Below are 19,986 nucleotides of genomic sequence, written 5' to 3' on the forward strand. Positions count from 1 at the left end.
CCAGCCCCATGTCTGATGCAGACTCCCCATTAGTGTATGGCCTCCAATGTAAATAATTAAGTATCAACCAGTTGTGTAACATACCAGCAAAACTCCCATAACATGCCAATATGATGACTTGGCACCACCCAGTCTCTGCCAATGCATTTCCCATTTATTTATTAGTACATGTATCTCAATCACGATTCTGATTACTGTATAACCGTAATCCTAATGGTGTGATTCCTCTTACCCGTTCGCCTGCAGGCCCATCAGATCCAGCATTACCCTGTGAAGAGCAAAAACAAAATTCACAATCTTCAAAGCTACCAAGAACTCTAACAATCAGTTATATGTCCTAGCAGGCACTCACCTCATCCCCTGCTTCCCCTTTCTCTCCTGATGGTCCATTTGCTCCAGGGTCGCCCTGTAATATAAGTAGAACAATGTTATTTTCTAGTCAGCTGTAAATAAAAATGTTTGGAACTTGGTGACATAATTAAAGGTGCACCAATACTAATTGTAGAAAACAGTTGAACTTAATGAGATCCTGTGGGCTCTTATAGGTTTGACGCTGGTTTAAGTCTCCTTTCTACTTGGCTACATACAGGGTGTTTTTCCACCTCTATTCTTTTTCCAAATTGTGCTGGCAAATGATTATATATAGCAAATAGGGCATATGAGTATTTACTAAGCATGTGTTGGCTTCATTTGTCTTATTTAGATTCAGGATTTCGTTTTAGCTTCATTTGCTGTTAATTTTTCAACGCATGATTATTTTTTATGCTTCAAACCATGGATTTATCTTGGGAAATCATTACTTGGTAATCATCATAAGTCACCATGAATCTATCATTGGGAAACATGGCTTTAGCATATAAAAACAATGGAGTTATTATTGATAGCAATTAATGCTACATGAAGAGCCATGAAACATAATTGGAAGCCAAAGAAACCTCGATGGAAGCCATGCATCCATAATTGGAAGCCCTGGAAACGTCATTGGTAGCCTTGGAGCCATCATTTGAAACCAAGGAACTATTATTGGAAGCCATAGAGCCATCACTTGAAGTCATGGAGTCAACATTGGAAGCTATGCATCCACCATTGCAAGCCATGGATTCATCATTGAAATCCATACAGGTATCATTGGAAGCCACGGAAACACAATTGGAAGCCATAGAGTCAACACTGAAGTCATGGCACTGGAAGCCATGGAGCCATCATTGGAAGCCATGGAGCCATCTTTGGAAGCCATTAAGCCATCTTTGGAAGCCATGAAATCATAATTGAAAGCCATACAGACATCATTGGAAGCCACAGAAATATTATTGGGAGACATGGAGCTAAAATTGGAAGCCATGGTTACAACATTGGAAGCCATGAAGCCATCATTGGAAGCCATGGAGGCATCATTTGCAGCCCCAGAATCAATATTGAAAGCCATGGAGCCATCATTGGAATCTATTGAGCCATCCTTGGAAGGTATTGAGCCATCATTTAAAGCCATGGAAATATCATTGAAAGCTATTAATCCATAATTGGAAACCATGGGATTTCAAAGGGACATCACTGGAAGCCAGAGAGCCATCATTTGAAGTCACAGAAAAATAATTGAAAGCAATAGAGACATCGCTGAAAGCCATGGAAACATCACTGAAAGCTAATAGTCCACGGTTAAAAAGCCATGGACACATCATTGAAAGACATGGAAACATAATTGGGAATTACTTATTCATAATTGGAAGCCATGAAATATCATTGGAAGCCATGGTGCCATCATTGGAAGCCATGGAGTCATCATTGAAAGCCATGGAAACATAATTGAAAGCTAATGGTCCATCATTAAAAAAGAAAGCCATGGACACAGCATTGAAAGACACGAGAACATAATTGAGAACTATCTATCCATAACTGGAAGCCATGCAGCCAACTTTTGAAGCCATAGAGCCATCTTTGGAAGCTATGGAGTCATCATTGGAAGCTAATGAGCCATCATTTGAAGCAACAGAAGCATAATTGGAAGGCATGGAGCCAACATTGGGAGCCATACATTTATTCATCACAAGAAGCCAAGAGTTCATACTTTGCAGTCCCAAATTTACCATTACTTTTAATTGGTTCATCGTACTGTAGGATCATTATTCACCATCATAGATCTCTCATACTAAGGCATGGGCAGATTCATCACTGGCAGGCATAGATCTGATAACCATGTAATTGTTGAGAAGTGTACACCAATGTCCTCAGTGGATCTCTTATAATCTTACCTTGTCACCCATATTCCCAGCACTACCAGGTTTTCCAGCACCCCCAGGTGCTCCAGCTTCTCCCTGCAAAGAAAATATATATGTTTTGCTCTATATTTTTTTATTCTATCCATACATTTGGCAGCAATAGGTTGGCACAAGTTTGTGTCCCAGTATTTGGTGTGTAATGCTATGGGTAATGCATGCCCAGTGGCATTCTTGGTGTACTTGTCTACTGTTAATCTAGGATCTCCCTCTCGCAAATATTTACCTTACTTCCTTTTGCTCCGTATGAACCGGGGTCCCCTTTGGGTCCAGCAGGTCCAGATTCACCCTGTAAAGACAACAGGTAAACATTTATTTGCAGGTAAAAGAAGACACACTGGATATGGAAATTGGCCAATAACTAGGGCACAGGAAGTCCGTATTTTCTCTTTCTCCACTACATTTCTTTTTGAAACCCCAAATTTTCAAATTAGATGGACCTCAGGCCCACTTATACCCCTTTCACACAGAAAAGCAAATTACTGGCTTAAACATTTTTAACCGGTAATTTGCCATTCAACGCGGGCCTTTTTCTTGATTGATAGGGTCAACCCTGGAATTTACTAGGGATGAAGACCTGGGAATTTCGACCCAGGTTGACCCTTTTACACAGAAGAAATACCCATGTTAATCATCAAATTACTGGGTAGAAATGTTTAACCCAGTAATTTGCTTTTCTGTGTGAAGGGGGGGGTCGGTCTGGGACCTGCAAAACAACCTGGCCCTCAAATGCAGAGTAAAAGCCAGGATTTAGGGGCTATTCTGTCTAAAGTGGTATTAGAAGCCTACATAGTTATGTTACAGATGGCATCAAAGCAACCACCCAGGTTGGTCTCACAGTCCCCAGACAATTATTTAATTTTTGATACTATTGAGCAATTCGGAAGCCAGGATTTCTTTCCTATGCATCCTTCCTCCCTCCATCATGCAGGGACTGATGTGAATGTTCTAATATTCTCTGTAAAACGCTGCAGAATATGTATGCGCTATTGGTTCATTGTAAAATCATTATTCACCATCATAGATCTCTCATACAACTAAGGCATGGGCAGATTCATCACTGGCAGTCATAGATCTGATCACCATGTAAGTGTTGAGAAGTGTAAGTCCGGATACACCAATGTCCTCAGTGGATCTCTTATAAGCTGCAGGGGGAAGGTGCAGGTTTTCGAGTGTTGCAAGTTAACCAGAATAAGGGCCATAGATTGCATTGCCATAAATTGCTTTCAGATATCTGAGTGCACAGTAAAGGCCCCCATACACCAGAATGTCATTGGACCCGAACGTCCAATCTCGACTGGTCATGCGACAGATCATGTGCACATCGTGTCACAGATGAGACGTGCTGTACAGAAGAGCAGCCATGTGATAGGCTCAACAGAAATTGTCAACACAGATGTACAGTAATTATAATGTATTTAAACAAGTAAATCTGGAACGCGCCTAAGCATATATTTGATTATTTACCTCAAAACCTGGTGATCCTTTACAGCCGGGGAATCCAGATATTCCATCTTCACCCTATTGGAAATAAACGGCACATGTGTAAAGAAGCCGGAATATTCCAAGGATAACTGGATAAGAGTGTCACAATGTTTAAGTGAGTGGAGGCAATCTACGTCACACAGAACACAAAGTACAGTAGCTCATTCTACTCGGAACAGCATATAAATAGAGATATTGCCCAATTTCATACTCATTGTCAATCTACTGGGACCATTAATACAAATATTGGATATTGTCCTGCAATCAATATAGTGGTAAACGTATCTAATATTATAGGTAGGGTTCATTCTATTAACCTTGGTGAGGAACAAAATGCTGCTCCATTACAGGAAAAGCGGTGACTATTGCTACTGACTCTGCTCACCCTGAAAAATCTACACGGGCCTCAAATATTCTCCCCGCCCACATAACTATATCTGATTGAAATCATTTTGGTGCATAGCACTGGGCACAAATGCAAGTACTGTATCATGTATCAATGAGGAATGCTATTGTCAAATAAATACATAAATAACGCTCCTTCAGTACAGTATACAGAGCCCAGGCCTGCACAATAATACATAATTAAAGGCATAGCTTAGACCGGAGTGGGGATGCAGCTGATTGGTTAAGGCGAAGAGACGTGCACCTCTTGTGAGCAAGGCTCCACCCACTCACAGTGTAATGCTGCTAACTTCAGGTCTTTGAAGAAGGGGAGGAACCTTACTGCCATATTAACCCTGCCCCATTCCCATTGGCCAGAGATTCAAGGCATTACACTTCCCATCCTGTCTAATTAAATAGAGTGGACAGTAGGATGCAGGAGGAACACCCACCCAGACTTATGGGTGTAAGAGGGGCTCCTCTAACATTCATATGCTCTGGAGATGGGCAATTAAACACAACAAAACTATGACTTTTATCTCAAATATAAATAGCACTCGGGAGTCGCTCATTGGAAGTAGGAGCAGGGGGTGGGGTCCCAAAGTAAGGACTGGATCGGGATTGGCTCTGAAGAGACCACCTCTTGAAGGGTACAGCAGCATTGCTGGATCCCTAACTAAATGTTGCTAATATAATGACTCACCTTTTGTCCATCGATTCCATCAGTTCCTCTTTTTCCTTTGTCGCCCTGCAAAAAAGAAATATACAGAATCTTTAGAGACTAAATACAAAAATTAGGGAATCCATTGGTAGAGGGAATTACAGTAGAATGGTACAGGACACAGCAGACTGTGAGGTAGATATAAGAGGCGCACTCAGTGCCTTATTCTCGCTTTAAAATAGCGGCACTTTCTATTGTTGTTTAATTTGAAATTCTATTATAACGAGTTCCAGAAACGGGTTTAATTATTTCAGATATAAATAAAATAAGTTTCTGACTTATCCAGAGAGAGTATGAAGGTGTTTGTGTGTGGGGGGGGGGGGGTGTCATTAAAGTTCCAGTGTGGGCTGGAGTTCATACACCTTGAATGTGTACAATCTCACATTAACCTACTTATAAAAATGAATCTCTGGGAGAAGACTGGAGAGGAGAACTATCTGGACACTTTGGGGGGGTGGGGCCAGGCTGTGACATCAGGAAGCCCAATCAAGGCAAAATGTCAGGATTTGCAGGTCCATGGTGAAGGGGCGTGGCTAAGTTATGCAAATATGTGTCTTTTAGCTCCACCCATCTACTCTGGCCTGTGATTCCAGCAATTGTCTCTTTATCTGCGTGATCCACTAGGAAGCCGGTGGAATGCTGGAGGAGCATCCACGCTTCCGGAGGTGTTGTGGACTACCCTAAAAAGGCTCCTGGAACTTGGGGGAGTGTAGGTAAGTTGTCAAAGTGATCAGTGCACAAAGGCTAATGTTAATTGAGGAATCACATATTGAATGCACTTATATGTTGGTGATGAGGTTGTGGACTGGCAGCCTATCACAGTTAAGGGCGGGGATTATGCAGGACCATATTTGTGATCTCTGTCAATCATTCCTCCTCTTGTCTGCTGGAAACCCCTCCCCCCTCACCAATTTGGATGTTCTTTTGTTATGGTGGTGCCAATAATGGCTGCTTAGATGAGGTGTCAGTTATTCCTTAGTTAAGTGCACTCTCCTCAGCCAGTGATATATGATCAGGGCATTTGGCTTCGCCCATCTAAGTATGCAAGTGATTGACTCAGGGGCAGATTTATTAAGCTCGGTGAAGTGATAAAGTGGCTGGTACTTTATCACCGGCCAATCAGCTGCTACCTGTGAAGTTACAGGCTTGGTTTGAAAAATGACAGGTAGGAACTCATTGGTCGGTGATAAAAACCAGACACTTTATCACTTCACCAAGCTTAATAAATCTACCCCTCAGTTTGGAACTCATAACTGTCTTGTTTAACGTCTGTTCTTGTTGTCCGTCATTATACTAGCTTTAATCATTCGACAAAAAATGGAATTAACTTGGCAAATAAAGTTTGACCTAGTTTTAAGCTAACAACTGTTGTCATGTGCTTATCTCAGGAGATAAGTATGTTAGTGCCACCATGAGCATTAAGACATTGTTTTCAAGCAGAGGTGGGCCACAATGGAAATACTGGATAGGTGTTAATATAAATATTGTATTAATGCTTAATTAAGAAACAGAGGAGGGGTTGTGTGGCATGAAACGACTATGTGAAGGCTGTGAATACTTACTTTTGCCCCCTTTGCTCCTCTTCCTCCCTGTCAGAAGAAAATAAGGACAATGAGATCATCACAGAATACAATGTAAATCAGAAATTAACGTAATCTTTGGTTATATAACAGACACCTAGAATAAGGGGGGTATTCAATATTGGCCATTATTTCCGACAGGGTAAATAGTGCGCGCACACCTATTCAGTGCTGCCCTTTCCGAAAGCATTGAAGGCGGATTCCGACAAAACAGAATCGACTTTAAAACAAGTCGGTTATGTTTGGTCGGAAACGGCCGTGTATTGTCGAATTCACTGCCTTTTTTCGACAATCCGTTGCCGTTTTCACAGACACGCCCACTTATCAACACTTGACTATATATTGAATCCCACCAGTTGAGTATCTGTCGAGTGGAGTGAAAATGGCTTGGAATTCCGACAGTCGGGATCCCGGACTGAATACCGCCCTGTGACCACTACTACAAGCCGCAAACGGAAAGCTATGGCCTCTCTGAAGAGACATTGAGGGCATTCACATACACATCTTCAGGGTCTCTGGTGGGTTCCATACAATTACCCTTCCCCTTCAGCTATAGATACAGGTGGAGGAGTCTCTCCAGGATAAAGTGTGGATAGTGAAGGACTCCTCGTGTCCAACTCACCTTTTCTCCTCTGACACCTTGGTCACCCTAATGAGAAACAGAATAAAACACAGATTAGGGACCTGATTATCGAAGTATTTATAAATAACAGGTAACTTGTACAATACAGAGAACGTACCTTCATTCCCTGATATCCCACAGGTCCAATGTCACCTTGACGGCCCTGCCAAAACACACACACAAGATGAGGTTTATACGTTTGGCCATAGGGTATAAACATGAATCAAAGTACTAGCTCTGGAAAATGTACTCACAGGGTCTCCTGGTGGTCCACGGTCTCCGGGAAGTCCTGTCTTACCAAGTTCTCCCTAAAGATACACAAATAGTAAGATGTTAGGAACTTTTGCCCATTGTTTGCAAGTATGCTACTCTCCTTGTTACACCCCTTACCTCTTCCCCTGGGGTACCGGGTGGCCCTTGAACTCCACGAGAAGGCTAAGGGAGAAAAAAAGAAAATATTAAAGTAAAGTGCTTGAGTATTGTCGATGTCGTATCACAGAAGTCGTCATCTAGTTTAGATTTGTAAAAAATCCAGGTACTGTAATAGTGATGGTCGCTCTAAATAACGTTATCTTTGTGGGTAAAAGTGCATTTGAGAACACACCCAGCCGGACTACTTATAGCACATGCTAGTATCAATGCCTTACCTGACACTCATAGGTGCAGCACTGCAATAATGATAGAAGAGAGAGAGAGAGAGAGAGAGGCGTTATCACGTTGTCATACAGAGCTGTTATCTATATTACTAATGATTTACATACACTTTATATTACTGTTGTAGCACTTACCCCTTGTTCACCATTAGCAATCTAAATGAGAAAGTAAAAAAGAAAGAAACAAAGAAAGATTGATTATTATGGATTATTGAAGCATCGCACAACACGAATTGGTCATTACTGAGTGAGTACCCAATAACAAGACTTCTAAATAACTGTTACCAAATATTAACAAAAATGAGCCAAAATACCTAGCACTATATGTATATAATAATTGCAGAAGTTCTGTCCTTGCTGTGGAATTCAAGGCCAAAGCTCCAATGGGTAGGGTCCCACTATGAGGGAAACGGGACAGATTTAGGATGTAGTGGATTGGAAAGGGCGAGGAGAGCGAGGCAGGATGATGGGGGCAGGACAGAACAGAGGGGATGGAGCAACGATGGAATGTGTGTGTTGGCGGGCAGATGAAAGGGGCGGGGCCAAGCAAAGAAGAGGGCAGGGCTGATCAGAGGGGCGGAGGCTGAGCTGAACAGGCATATGTCGGTATTTTAAAATCCCTCTGATTGTATCACAGGGTAGGAGCCAGCACTGCAGACGAGACAGCTTTAGGGAAAAAGGGGGGGGGGGGGTTGTGCGAAAGCCTAGCATCTACTGGACCCCATAAAGGGACAAAAACAAGGGTCAGGCATGGCCTCCTTCCCATGATGCCACACCGCTTTCAAGCCCCACACGCATGGAGTCTACAAGCTGCATCAGGCATACCTCCCAACTTTGAGGATGGCCAAGGAGGGATGCTTTTGCGCGTGCCTGAAATGTTGGGAGCGTAACCCAGCAGGAAGGGGGCGTGGCCTATACTTGCGACACAATTCTGTGAAACCACTCCCTGTTTTCACCGTTGTGGGGGCATGAATAGATGCTGTGCGGCCCCTGGCAGGATATGGGAACGTCCCCCCAAAAAAGGGGACGTTCCCCTGGAAGGCAGGACAGTTGGGATGTATGCATTAGGGGCATCCAATCAGATTCTATCTATTATCTTAGAAGGTGCTAAATGGATGAGAAGTAGAATCTGATTGGTTACCCATAGCAACATCCCACATGCAATAGAACTCCCCTCTTAGTAAATAAACCCCTAGGTCTCACACCCCTGGTACGAATCCACACAGTGGTTCTGCCCACTCATGTAAATGGGTGGACCTTATTTCGTGTCTTCTTGTGATGTCACTTATTACATGTCTTCTTCCTGCCTATGTGATGTCACTTATTACATGTCTTCTTCCTGCCTATGTGATGTCAGTGGTCTGTCACTCGTATCCATAGAGAACACTGATCTGTGTTCATACTTATAGAATCCAATGATAGAGAATATACTTTCTTCTGATTAGCAAAACTGATTTACTGTATATATAAATGATAACAGTATATTTAGAAGACATATATCGGTAAATGACTCACAATGGTGTCTATAATGGTATCAATGGTGTTTTCCATCTCCTGACTGGACAGGCCGATAGCACTGGTGGCTGTGAAGTTCTGCCTGTAGCTGGGATCAAATGCGATAACTCCGAGACGTGGTTCCTGGAGACACGGACAGAAAAGTCGTCATAAATAATTGGTGATTCTTAGATTTATTTGTAGTCTATGGAAATACGTCTCTGTCCATGTGCTGCGGTATACGAGCTCGCTACCGTATATCTTACCAGGTGGTTTGGTGAGATGGCGACAGAGAAGATCTTTATGTTTAGGTTTTTGGCTTCATTAGAGGCATCTTCTAGACCCCCGCAGGGCTCTTTGTATCCTTCCAGGGGATGTCCATCTGTCACCACTACTAGATACTTGTTATCAGACTGGTGAGACCCCCTATCAGGTGAGAATCGTGTCGGATGTCAATCGAACCAAAACAACATTTTATATAATATTTCAGTTTAAAGCGGTTTCAAAAGGGATGCAGTGAAAAGGTCGGCCCATGAAAAAGTTTCGACAAGCATTAGGACGACGTGGTGAAAAGGCCGACACAAGCAAAATGTGGACATGAGAAAATGTCGATGTGGGTTTTTCATGGTATTTTTTTATTAAAACTGACTTGTTCATATTTTACCATCTCAGTGGGTATAGAGGGAGAATAAAATAGTGTGGAGAGTGGATGTGGTGCAATTACTGTATACAGTATCTATGTTGACTGACCTATGTCGACATACAGATGGAGCCCCTCTCATCTTTGCCCGGTGCTCGCCAGAACGTCCCCGCTGGCGAGAGCCGGCGGAGAGGGACTCCATCATACTGGGTTGCGCGTGCATCTCACGGGCACACGCATCCCTGTCTCTCGGCGGCTGGGAGGCGGGACCCTGGCCATCTCCACTTCAGGGAGACGGGCAGGGTTAGGGGCGGTGCGGAGAGGCGGGGGGCAGGCGTCGGAATGGGGCGGGAGGCGGCGGGGACCCGGGGGGTGCTCCGTTGGAATGGGGCGCACTCCCTTCCGACGGCTGCCGATGGCTGGTGGTAGAAACGCCAGCCCCTGCAAAGATAAAACTGGCTCTATCTGTAGCCACAAAAAATGTCAAAACTCATGTCGACCCTTTCCATGTCATCCATTTGCTCGTGTTGAACTTTTTGCCCTAATGCATTTCGACCTTACTGATGTGTCGACCTTTTGACTGTTTACCTGGACACAACCTATACCCGGTACAAAGAACAGCTTATACACAAATGACGACTGCAAAATCAAATAGAACAATAATAACATACAGATAACGAGGTGTCCGATAACGACCGGAAGTCCCAGATTATATAAAGGAAAGTCTAATAAATCCCCTCGAATAAGAAGATATATGAGACACAAAACTTTAAGGAGTAAGCTTCTAAAAATAAAAAAAGGCGTTGTTGTCCCTAGCAACCATTCAGTGTCTATCTACCATTTCTTTATTGTATCTTACAAAATAATAGTCAAAATTGATGGTTTAAAAGATTGGTTGCTGTGGGCAACATCACCAATTACATTTTTAGAAGGTTTAGGGAGGTATTCAATCTCGAATTTCGACTGTTGGAACATCCTGACGGTCGGTATCGTGGAGCGTTTTTGGTTGGTCTCGACAGCCAGAATTCAATGTTCCGGTTGTCGAGTGTGGAAAAGTCAGCGGATTGTTGAATAATGGCGGTTTATTCAAGAATCCACATCCGTTTCCGACAAATCAGATCCGACTTTTAAAAAATTCCCATCTGACACCCTTCAATGCTGTTGCTAATGACAGCATTAAATAGGTGAGTGCCAATATTTCTTAGTGAATATACCCCTTTATATCTGGAAGAATTATACTGGAAATGTCATGGGGGACAGTACACAGATATGATTTACCGAGTCCTACCTAGAATTCATACACCATGATTGCTATACTTACCCGATCATGATCTCCTCAATGCCCCTTTTGATGGCGCAGTCAGTGTGGGTCCCTTTGCCGATGTACTCCACTCCATCAACCGCCGCCTTCAGGCTAACCCGGCCTGTGGGCAAATTGGTCAGGGACTTGATTAACTTGACCTCATCACTGTAGTGCAGGGCTCCTGCGTTCCATACAAGGTTGCGGTCACAGCGATAATACCTGCAGTCAGAAAGGGGATGTACAGTTATTGTGGGATACTGTAATTGTGTGATAGACCCACAGTGAGATGTAAAGGCTACTCTAGCTCTCACCAATTGCAGTGTATAAGCAGAGATGACATGTCACAAATAGAGATCAATGGGACAGTCTCTGTCATAAGGGTGGATTATTTTCCAGAGCCGCCAATGGGGCCCTGGTACTAAGAGGGCGTGTCTGTGCATGGACGGGGAAGGGCAGCTGAAGTTGCCAGCCCACCCTCTCTTCACATCCTCGTTAATAACTTTATTCATCCTAATATATCTGACACACATCCATTCGCATGCGAGTGTACAGGGGGGGGGGGGGAATCATTCGATGGTCAGCTACCATCGAATGATTGTGACACCCATTCGCAAATAAAAGACGGTCTAGACTGACTTTTATTTACGAGCGCCTGGACGCAGACGGGGCAGGTGGCTGATGTCCTGGGCCTGCGTTCACATGGGGATGCCCAGCATTTTTCTGGGTGCACAGTCACCATTTTTTGTGAGTATGCCCAGGAAACGCAGGGTGCCCCCAAGCTCCAGCCCCCTGCCCGCGCCTTGTCCGTACCGCTGTGTTCGAACGCCTCGGGAGTGTAGTACTCGCTGAAGGCGTTTACACTGCGGGTCTGCACATGCATATTTTCCCTGAAACGCATACGCAGACCCGCAACGACGGTCCCCGGACCGAATTTGGCTCTTTAGAAGTCAATGTGAATCACCCCCATGGCGTGGGCACAATTATTGCACATAAAAACAATGCAAAGGAATGTGAGACAAAACTGGGCTCAATAAAAAAACATTTAAAATACTTCCCCTATGTCTTTATGGGAGCTGGCTGTTCCTAGGACAGTTAGTGACAGAACCTCCATGCTGTGGGAGGTGCTTAAGAGCGCTCAGCACACACCGCTGACACACATGTGATGCACCTCCGGTGTGTGCTGAGCCGTCTGTGCTGAGCAGTGTTCTCTGGTGAGAACAATGGCGATTTGACTAGAAAGATCCTGCATGCAGTATCTATCTAGTCAGGTGATGGCGTCACGTGGGATCGCGGATTGCCGTCGCTCAAGGGTTTATATACGGAGCGGTCCGTGCCTATTTGATCTCTTAGAAATAAGGCTAAATCGCCCGTGTGTATACCAGGAATAATCTAAAAATCTAGAAGAGGCTAGAGATGGAACAGGCACTTTATAGTGTAGGATCTTCTTGGAAAAATCCAGAGTCACCGACCATCAAATGATGTGGAATGTGCACACAAAACTAAGACACTCTCTGGTGCCTTAGCTTTGCATGCTCCTTGTATGGGAAGAGGGCGGGCAGTTGACATCTGCTAATGTCAGCTGCCCGCCCCCGGCACCCGCGTCACAATGCCATTTGCATGGGAACATCCAGTGTTTGCATGGGAACGCCCATGAAACACTGCGTTCCCATGGGCACAGGCCGTCGCTGCTGCCCCACGCCCCCTGCCCACACTGGTAGGTGCAAATGGGACAGCGAACTGGCAGTTCGCCGTGCCCACTCACACCCAGCATTTGCACATGTGCAGAAATGCGCATGCGCAGTTGGAAAACATCGCTCCCCCATGCAAGCGCGCGGGGGAGCGAGTGAATCAAAATAAGGCCCGAAATTTGCACCTGGTTTTGTCAGAAGGCACAAAATATATCACACTGTTCTGACATACTGCAAAGAAAATCTAAATATGGGAGGATGGGCTGATGGACCTGTCCAGTCAACTGAAGGCCTAGCCAAGCAGCTCCATCTCCTGGTCCTTCCTAAGGTCCCCCAGACAGTGGGGCCCACCCTGCTCCCTGCACTGGGCCATTCATTCAACTCAAAATGGTCTTCTGGAAGACCAGGGGATAACTCATTACTGGTTTGGGAAGCAGTGGGACGATATTGTTCCAGCCAACTCCTTCTATCCACCTGGGAAATTCCCTGCCATGCCGCCACATTGTCCTACAAACCCAAACACAGGGGTGGAAGTCTAGGTGCACCCCACAGAGGCCCAGGCCTGGATCGTTTGTATATCCAGTACTTGTGACCCTTTTGCATATCATTTTTACATTTTACCTTGTTGTGAGTTTATCTATAAATTGTTTGGTAAATTCCTTGACTTGGGTCACAAGAGTCTTGAAAGGCTTCACACGAAGTGCCACACTTTCTGACGTGTCCAACACGAAGAAGATATCCACGGGGCAGTCTGCAAGTAGGGAAATTATACATCAATGGATATGACCACAATAAGGATGAAGCATCGCACAGTCCCTCATTGTATTAGTAGACACTGACAAAGAGTAGTGTGCCACACACAAACAAATATCCAACACCAGTACTGTTGCTAAGAACATGATTAGAATGCAGGTACATTGGGGTTCAATGACCAAATAAACTGCCAATGTCCTGGCTAGATCCACTCATAATTTCAACTGTCTAGGCCCGCCATTTTTTGTCACTGTTCAATCACCCATTGGGGTCCCAGATATATGCTTCCAATATAAGTTGTCATGACAATATTGAAGGTACTAGCACTGGTAAATTTTGCACCATTGCCATACTTACATGAGAGAGTTATACCTGGATCCAAGAAGAGCATACCAACTTGCTGCATCCAATCTAATTCTACAGTGAAATGGGCAGGGTGGGGTCAGGATGATTTTCCGTGAATTACATCATTACAGCCATGCATCTCAGTACAAATGCGCAATTTGCACTTATCCCTGGGACTGCCCCCCACCAGGATCTCCCATAAGGAAGTCAACAAATATGGCCACTGTATGTTCTCGGTATTACAGGAAGGGAAAGCATAACAATAAGTAATGAACTGTGAGGTGACAGGAACCAAAGAACCAAAGATGAGTTTAGCAACTGCCAGGGTTATTGTGTTTTCAAATGTGAGGTACTGAGGACAGCTTACCTCCTTCTTTATGAAAAAATAAAATAATAATAATAATATATATATATATATATATATATATATATATATATATATATATACCATTCCGTTTTTTTTTTTTTTTTTATCAGTTGCTGCCAACCAACAGCAGGCAACCAGATATCAAATTGTAATTAGAACAACAGCAGCTATGAGCACATTTATTGAAACTTTTGCCATGGAAAAAAGATCTTGCAACCTAAAGCTTCCCATAAGACAGGTGATTGTAATTTATACATGACAGTGAGCCCTGCATGCTTGAGTGCATTTGACCAAATGGATGTTAAAAAGCTGAAAATGTTGTATACAGAATATAAATATAAATAGTTGTACCATAGTCTTTTTTTAATGTGAGCCAGGCAAAATGGCTGCCCACTTGAATCCTACTTCAATGATTTGATAGTAGATACTGTATAACAAAATGGCCGCCTCCATGGATAAATAATTAGCCAATGGGAGAAGATAAGAGTTGTTAAGCTGAGCTAAGGCGGATCTCAATCTATATGAGCACTTGAAAGACAAAAGTGATAACATGAAGAGTGATAAACAGACAGCCAATCAGCTCCTACCTGCCATGTCATCGACTGTGTTCGAAAAATGTAAGGCAAGAGTTGATTGGTTGGTTGTTTATCACTCTACATTTTATCACTTTTGAAGCTTAGTGCATCTGGCCCATTGACTGTACCATTCTATGGCCCTTATTCTGATCTGTGCGGCCAGATCAGAATATGCGGCCAGGACCGTGCAGGCGAATCCCCGCCTTCCATACGGATCGCCACCTCCGTCCGTACGCGGATATGTGGCGGTCCGCATGAAAGTGGACGGGGATACGCCTCCTCCATCTTGGGAGCAGCCCCTGCATTCGATGGTCGCCGAACATCAAATGCAGGGCCGCTCGCTCCACCAGCACCCGCCACCCTAGACCACACGGACACTTGTCCGTATGAAATCATGTATGGGGGCGGGCGGCTGACATCCGGCGATGTCAGATGCCCGCACCCTACACATGCGTCACGGCTTCATTACCATGCATACGCCCTGCGTTTGCATGGGAACGCCCATGAAACGCGGGGCGTATGCATAGGGTAATGAGGCTAAGTAGCCCTTCACGCCCCTCTCCGCCCCCTGTGCGGCGTCTAAAGAATACGTGCGGCGAAACCGCTTGCACATGCGCAGAGTGACCTCTGCACATGCGCAGTCGAAAACCATCGGCGGTACGACCGCATGCGGAAAAATCCGCACCGATCAGAATAAGGGCCCATACACTATGTACTGTTTTGTAACTTAGGCCCTTATTCTGATCTGTGCGGCCAGATCAAAATATGCGGCCAGGACCGTGCAGGCGAATCCCCGCCTTCCATACGGATCGCCACCTCCGTCCGTACGCGGATATGTGGCGGTCCGCATGAAAGTGGACGGGGATACGCCTCCTCCATCTTGGGAGCAGCCCCTGCATTCGATGGTCGCCGAACATCGAATGCAGGGCCGCACGCTCCACCAGCGCCCGCCACCCTAGACCACACGGACACTTGTCCGTATGAAATCATGTATGGGGGCGGGCAGCTGACATCCGGCGATGTCAGATGCCCGCCCCCTACACATGCGTCACGGCTTCATTACCATGCATACGCCCTGCGTTTGCATGGGAACGCCCATGAAACGCGGGGCGTATGCATAGGGTAATGAGGCTAAGTAGCCCTTCACGCCCCTCTCCGCCCCCTGTGCGGCGTCTAAAGAATAGGTACGGCGAAACCGCCTGCACATGCGCAGAGTGACCTCTGCACATGCGCAGTCGGAAACCATCGGCGGTCCGACCGCATGCGGAAAAATCCGCACCGATCAGAATAAGGGCCTTAATTCCTTCCAGATACCCGTGACTACTCCACATTTGTTCTACCTACAATTTAGATAATTGGCAAAAAAAATGAATTTCTTATTTATAGTATGTAAATATAGGCAGAAAAAATCCCTTAAATGTGGATAACTATGGAACTATAAGCTGCTATAACTGAAAGCTAGGCCTTCGACTATACAATACCGCTTTCACATTGCTATGCCGGGTCGGACCCAACTCTGCTCTGACCTGGGCCCGGCATTTGCACATTAAACCTGTCACCCATTATGTACAGTCTGCAAGTTTCCATAGCTACCATAGTGTTCTTTATACATGTGTTGGATGATTGTATTGGTAAACTTCCATTACTGGCATCACCGCGCAGTAATTGTCATATAGCTTATTGTGTGCAACGGGATGGAATGCTCATTGTCCTAGGATTCTATCTTCTGGTGAGCCAAACTGAGAAAAGAACATGGGGCGTCTCAGTGTCTACTCCAACATGGAATTACCTTTATATATTATAGCACAACAGTGTACTGTATTGAAGGATTATAATATAGGACATGTATGTTTTTCTGAAACATACTTCCCAACTGTCCCTATTTTTGCGGGACAGTCCCACAGTGGGGAGGGCAGTTGGGAGTCCCTCCTTAGCAAAGCAGCGGGAAATACTGTAGATGCTGTGCACATGCGCACAGTGTCTATTCATGGTAGATAGAGAAACAGTGGCAAAAACGGGAGGCGTGGCTTACGGGGGCGGCATCCCCACTCTGCCACGTCCCTTCATGTGAGTCCACTCCCCCTTTCTGGCACTGCACAAGCATACCTCCCAACTGTCCCGCATAGCGTGGGAACATCCCGGTTCTTGGGGACGTTCCCGCGTCCCTCCCGCAGTGTTCTACTGCGGGGGGCAATTGGGAGTCCCCCCCCTGTCACCCGGTGAATAGACGCTGTGCACACCGTGTCTATTCCCACATGCAGAGGGGCTGGCCTGCAGCTGCCCCAACAGCGTTGGATAACGCAATGTATAGACCACGCCCCCTAATTTTGGCGGCGCGCCAGGGTGTTCCTCAGTGGCTACATGCAAAGTTTGGAGGTATGCACAAGTCCCGAACATGGGGAACAAAAAGTTGGGAGGTATGATATATGTATACATGCAGGTATGTAGTATATCAGGTATGTATGTAGTTAAGTAGGTAGGTACTCTACATACGTATGTACATACTTAAGTATACAGGTATGTATAAAGGTAGGTAGGTAAGGATGTATATACTCTATGTATCTATTGTATGTATTTATTTATTTATTCAGGGCTTAATTTGTTGATAAAAAATAAATGTAACTAATATATGTAGGGAGGACATTAAAAAATATATTAAACCTTGTCAAGGCCAAAAGAACTGCACGTAGGTGCTTCACAGTACATATTAATCGTACGTATGGCATTCATGTATGAATGAATGTATGTACTGTATGTATACCATTACACGGATGGTGTAATGGTTAGCATTACTACCTCACAGCATGAAGGCCATGGGCTTGATTCCCACCATGGCTCTAACTGTGCGGAGTTTGTATGTTCTCCCCGTACTTGCGTGGGTTTCCTCCGGGTACTCCGGTTTCTCCCACAATCCAAAAATATACTGGTAGGCTAATTGTCTCCCAACAAACTTAACCCTAGAATGTCTGTGGGTGTGTGTACATGTGGTAGGGAATATAGATTGTAAGCTCCACTGTGGCAGGGACTGATATTCCCTGTAAAGCGCTGCGGAATATGTATGCGCTATATAAGAAACTGTTAATAAAAAATAAATAAATATATATATATATTTATATATATATACACACAAAAGTATATATCTGTACTGCGATGTATGTACGGTGTGTATCTAGTTTATATATATGTACTATATGTACAGACAATGTACTGTACATACTGTACAAATGACTTAATGAAGTGCAAATAGCAATTAGAGAGAAATGGGCACATATTGGACCCAGAAGTGTAAGCACCCGTCCTAATGTTACATTCATGTCCCGAAGAGCTTTCACTGGAACATAAAAAATATATCTGTGGTGCAAATACAGTGGCCCAGCAGTGCCCATGACACACAGAACAGTGACACAGTATGTGTATATCATTTTTCCAAAAGATGACACAAGCAATTTGCCATTATATAGACACTCAGATTATAGGGCCGGTAGTACTGGTAATGTGAAGCTGCAAGTCTAACTTTTCCCAAAAAAAATGCCCAGACTCTCTATTGTTCCCCCATTGTAGTACAAAAGGTACTATATTCTATTTAACTCCTCCCACTGCTCCGACAACCTCATTGCCCCTCCCACAATTATGTTTCAACGCCAAACAGCAAACTTTGAGATGATAGATGTGGGTGTATACTAACTATCCTCAGTCCTAGAGCTCTGACTTATGGACACTGCTATACAGTATATATACTGTATCCTTATATTGCTAACACGGAAAGGAGGAAACAATAAAGATATTAAGAGAAATTTCACCAATAACTTTCAACATAAAATTGATTATACAGTATGTCAGCAGCTCATTGTAGAATTCCAGGCAGCTCTGCAGCCCATACACTGACTTCTAACCAGAACAATGATGTATAAAGACAGGCAGACAAACTCCTATAGGAGAACTACACATGCCAGAATGGCATACCACCCTGGTACTTGTGGTTCTACATGAGCCACATATTGCTTAGGCTTAGGTGACATATGGTCACTGAGGACCAGGGTAACACACGCTGGATATAAAGTAATTCCTAAAGTCCTTGGGTGACAGTGACATGAATAAGTGACAAGTAACAAGTTATAGCCAATGTAACATCTGTCTAGAGATCAAGGTCTAATAGCAGCATCCTCTACTGTTACCTTGGAAGGAAGATCTGGGTCTGTCCGGGTCTGGGATAATGATAGTGGTGTTAGGTCCAGTGGCAGGTTCTGAGGGGTCCTTGATGCCATTGTCCTTGATGCCCCCCTGCTGGGCGATGCTCCCCTCAAACAGAAAGCAGAGGTGCAGCAGGGTCAGCGGCAGGAGTCCCTGCAGCATCTTCATGGTAGTGATCCCCAGCAGAAGGGGAGTGAGACTCTCAGTGAGTGCCCAGCAATGCAGCAGCAGAGAGGGCTTACAGGGATGGGGAGTGCTGCTGCTGGATGAGTGCTGGCTAGGAGGGAGGGAGGGAGGGAGGGGTGGGGGAGTGCTGCTGGCTGGGGCTCAGAGGGTGGAGTGTCAGGGGCTGGTAATTGGGGAAAGGAGGGTTAGTAACTTACAGTATGAGGGCTATGGTCAGACACTGTACTACCGGCACCCTCCCCAGCAGGTCTAATATGTCTGGGTGATGCTGGCTGGGGGGTGCTGCAGTGTGTGGGAATTGGGTAGAGCTTGTATGTGTCATGGTAAAATAGTATGAGGTCTAATGCCGACATTGCAGGGGGGTGACTGTATCGTCACAGGTATTATTATTATTATTATTATTATTATTATTATTATTATTATTACTATTATTACTAATTTTTTGTTATGCCATAGTAACAAGTAAGAGTTCTGAGAGTACAAAAATAAACTTTTGCAGTGACATATTATGGGATAAGGTCACTAGGTTGACAAGCATTAGGTCAACAATAGGAATGTCGACAGTCAAAAAGACGACTTGAGTTTTTCACCTTTTTTTTTCGCCGACATGTGCCGACAGCCGGTATTCATGTCCTACCATCCATTACGGTGCAGTGGCCGAGCGCAGCCAGCCATGCGAGGGGATGCGGTACACTTTGACGTTGTCCGTGTTGACTGTGTCAACAT

At 44.7% G+C, this 19,986-nt stretch overlaps 1 protein-coding gene across 1 annotated transcript in view; it reads right to left on the bottom strand.

Annotated features, from left to right (window-relative positions):
• Window positions 1-19,362, bottom strand: part of COL6A1 (collagen type VI alpha 1 chain) — a 46,454-nt gene extending 27,092 nt beyond the window's left edge. The window contains exons 1-18 of the mRNA XM_083154622.1: window positions 19,059-19,362; window positions 13,465-13,594; window positions 11,174-11,374; window positions 9,479-9,638; window positions 9,234-9,356; window positions 7,854-7,874; window positions 7,713-7,733; window positions 7,456-7,500; window positions 7,320-7,373; window positions 7,184-7,228; window positions 7,066-7,092; window positions 6,426-6,452; window positions 4,846-4,890; window positions 3,741-3,794; window positions 2,500-2,562; window positions 2,250-2,312; window positions 353-406; window positions 233-268 (exon numbers count right to left, since the gene is read on the bottom strand). Coding sequence (XP_083010748.1) covers window positions 233-268; window positions 353-406; window positions 2,250-2,312; window positions 2,500-2,562; window positions 3,741-3,794; window positions 4,846-4,890; window positions 6,426-6,452; window positions 7,066-7,092; window positions 7,184-7,228; window positions 7,320-7,373; window positions 7,456-7,500; window positions 7,713-7,733; window positions 7,854-7,874; window positions 9,234-9,356; window positions 9,479-9,638; window positions 11,174-11,374; window positions 13,465-13,594; window positions 19,059-19,242 — 1,353 coding nt within the window. The 5' untranslated portion in view covers window positions 19,243-19,362. The remainder of the gene's footprint in view (window positions 1-232; window positions 269-352; window positions 407-2,249; window positions 2,313-2,499; window positions 2,563-3,740; window positions 3,795-4,845; window positions 4,891-6,425; window positions 6,453-7,065; window positions 7,093-7,183; window positions 7,229-7,319; window positions 7,374-7,455; window positions 7,501-7,712; window positions 7,734-7,853; window positions 7,875-9,233; window positions 9,357-9,478; window positions 9,639-11,173; window positions 11,375-13,464; window positions 13,595-19,058) is intronic.
• Between the last annotated feature and the right edge of the window lie 624 nt (window positions 19,363-19,986).

Source organism: Crinia signifera, chromosome 7, assembly GCF_055691185.1.
Source record: "Crinia signifera chromosome 7, ASM5569118v1, whole genome shotgun sequence".
Classification (NCBI taxonomy): domain Eukaryota; kingdom Metazoa; phylum Chordata; class Amphibia; order Anura; family Myobatrachidae; genus Crinia; species Crinia signifera.